General features: G+C 33.3%; 1 protein-coding gene across 1 annotated transcript; it reads left to right on the forward strand.

The window, feature by feature from the left end:
* Positions 1 to 409: 409 nt before the first annotated feature.
* LOC306853801 (olfactory receptor 52E4-like) lies at positions 410 to 1,387 on the forward strand (the record flags this gene model as incomplete). The annotated part of the gene is made up of 1 exon (XM_079391454.1): positions 410 to 1,387. One exon carries the CDS (start codon positions 410 to 412, stop codon positions 1,385 to 1,387), a length of 978 nt encoding a protein of 325 aa, XP_079247580.1.
* Between the last annotated feature and the right edge of the window lie 1,431 nt (positions 1,388 to 2,818).

Here is a 2,818-nt window from a genome sequence, read left to right on the forward strand (position 1 = left end):
AATTGAACATACAATAATAAACTAACAAAGACCATTTGTTGTAGAGACTTTTTAATAAAACATCCATACAAACTACTGGCTAAAGCAAAATACAAGGATTACATCACTGTTTTCTGAAAGCTCTCAAGAGATGAATCAGAAGATATATTTGGATCAGTAATGCAGATATAGTGATCTCTGGTGTATGAGAGAATAGAGACACCTGTTGACTGCTGAGTAATTCAAACCAGCTCAAATTCAGACAGTCACTAAAGCTTTATGTTTACATATACAGGTGATTCAGATGTTATGCAGCATATCTGTTTAGGTACATTTTAAACATTTGAAATCACTTGTTAAGTGTGTGAAATTACAATTTTGTGAATTCTCTAATTGAGGTCATTTCTATTTTCAGCTTGTGCAAAACACCATGAGTTCTTTAAATGCAAGTTTTTCCAAGAATATTTCCATTGTTCATCCTGAATACTTTTTCATCATTGGACTTTCAGGTATACCATACAGCAATTATTACTATATATTCTTATTTATTATTTATTTTATTACTGTAATTGGGAACTCTACAGTGCTTCTCATGATTGCTCTTGAACGAAGTCTGCACAGCCCAAAGTACATGGCTGTTTTTAACTTGGCCTTGGCTGATATTGGTGAAACTAATGCACTGATTCCTAACATGATGAAGAATTTGCTGTTTGACTCACAGTACATCTCCTTCAATGCTTGTTTGGTGAACATGTTTTTTGTGTTTCTCTTCAGTTCTATGCAAAGTCTCACTCTTGTCGTGCTTGCATATGATCGTTTGATTGCAATTTGTTTGCCATTAAAATACCATGTTATTGTGAACAATAGCAATATGCGTTTTGTTTTCTCAGCAGTGTGGGTGTTTAATTCTGTTATTGTGGCTTCGATGGTGTCTTTAATCACCCAAATTTCATTCTGTAAATCCAATGTGATACTGAGTTATTTTTGTGATCATGGGCCAGTGTATAGGTTGGCATGTAATGATAATTACATTAATAAGATTATGGGATTTCTGTACACAACTTTATACCTTATAGCACCAATGCTCGTCATAGGCCTGTCATATCTGGGCATTTTTTTTGTTGTAAGGAAAATAAGAACTTGGGAAGGCCGCATGAAAGCTCTGAAGACCTGTGTTTCTCACCTGTTGTTGGTAGCAATATATTACCTCCCAATATTCTTTACATACCTCACTTCATTATTGCTTTATAGCACGCCCAATTCAAGGGTCATCAGTACATCTGTGGCTTATGCTGTTCCAGCAATGCTAAATCCCATAATTTATGTTTTAAATACAGTGGAAATCAAAGACATAATTCGAAAAGCGATTAGAAACAGATCTGTGCCAACTGATAGAATTTCAAAATAACTGAAATGTGTATTTAATATTATTATTATTATTCTTTTCCTTTAATCATTGAGAATTAATTGGCCCATGTGAAGATTATATTTTCAGACCTCACAGAAATCTGTATTAAAGTACAAAAATAAAGTAATTGGACAATATTTTTTTCAGAAATGCATATTTTAAAGAAACACCTTTTAAAACAACATTCCAGTAATAATTTTTTCTTTGTATTTATTTGATCATTTTAAGTGGATTAAAATGAATGCAACTGCACAACAGTGATATGCTATTTATTTATCTATAATTTATTTATTAATTCAGTTGGTTTCAAATGTCCTTATTGTAAAGCTTGTAACCCCAAGACAAACAGGAACAAAGTCACCAGCAATTTGAATGATATTTTTGAACTATCAACAGTTAACACTGTTCATGATGCTCCAAACATTTACTTTATGTTTTGCAAAACCATTTGATAAAATACTGGATTATGTAAAGAAAATACGTTTTCCTAATGTATTTATTTTTCAATGTGTAATCCAGGTGTCTATTTGGACGTGAGCACTTTGGTCTGAGGTTTGCTGATATGGCTAATTTTATAGTCTGTGTATCTTCTGTATTCATGTTTCTTTCTTTGATTAAATAATCAAACAGTCAATCAATAAACAAACACAAACAATCATCAGTCATTTACTTTGCAGGCTTGGGTTGTACCAATATCAGACCTACTGCCCTATTGAAGGGTGGTCAGATTATATAATTATATAAAGGCCTACAGCTTGAAGTCAAATATAATAATGACAATGTACCTTAATATCTGCTTTGAAAACTAATTAGGAAAATATTGACTATTTCCAAAGTCATTTAAACTATATTTATTTAAAAAAAAAAAAATGGGTTTTAACTTCACACTCTTAGCTGCATAAATGCCATTCACTCTAGTCTTTCACTGCCATCTAGTGGCTACATTTTAGTAAGGCTATGTAGCTTTATTCTGTGTAAAAACCCTGGAATAAAAAGCTTGCCAGTGTTGTATTCTCAGTATCACGTAAGAGTCTAACATTAATTCCATTTATCACTGAACTGCTGTAATATGATTGTGCACAAATGAGTACAAAAAGAGCAGTTGTAGTGAAGATTTGTGCACTGGTAAATTAAATGTCCATCTAAACCAGGGGTGCCCAACCCTGTTCCTGGCGATCGACTGTCCTGCAAAGTTCTGCTCCAACTCTAATCAAACACACCTGAAGCAACTAATTAAGGTAGGCTATTCAGGATCGCGTGAAAATTAAAGGCAGGTGTGTTTGATTAAGATTGGAACAACCAGGAACAGGGTTGGGCACCCCTGATCTAAACTATAGGGTTAGTGTTAATTTCATCGACGAAGACGACAAATATTCGTCAACTAGCTTTTTTTCTGTGACTAAAACGAGACGTTTACGAGCTAAAACTAAT

The sequence above is a fragment of the Barbus barbus genome (genome assembly GCF_936440315.1).
Source record: "Barbus barbus genome assembly, chromosome: 34".
Lineage (NCBI taxonomy): Eukaryota > Metazoa > Chordata > Actinopteri > Cypriniformes > Cyprinidae > Barbus > Barbus barbus.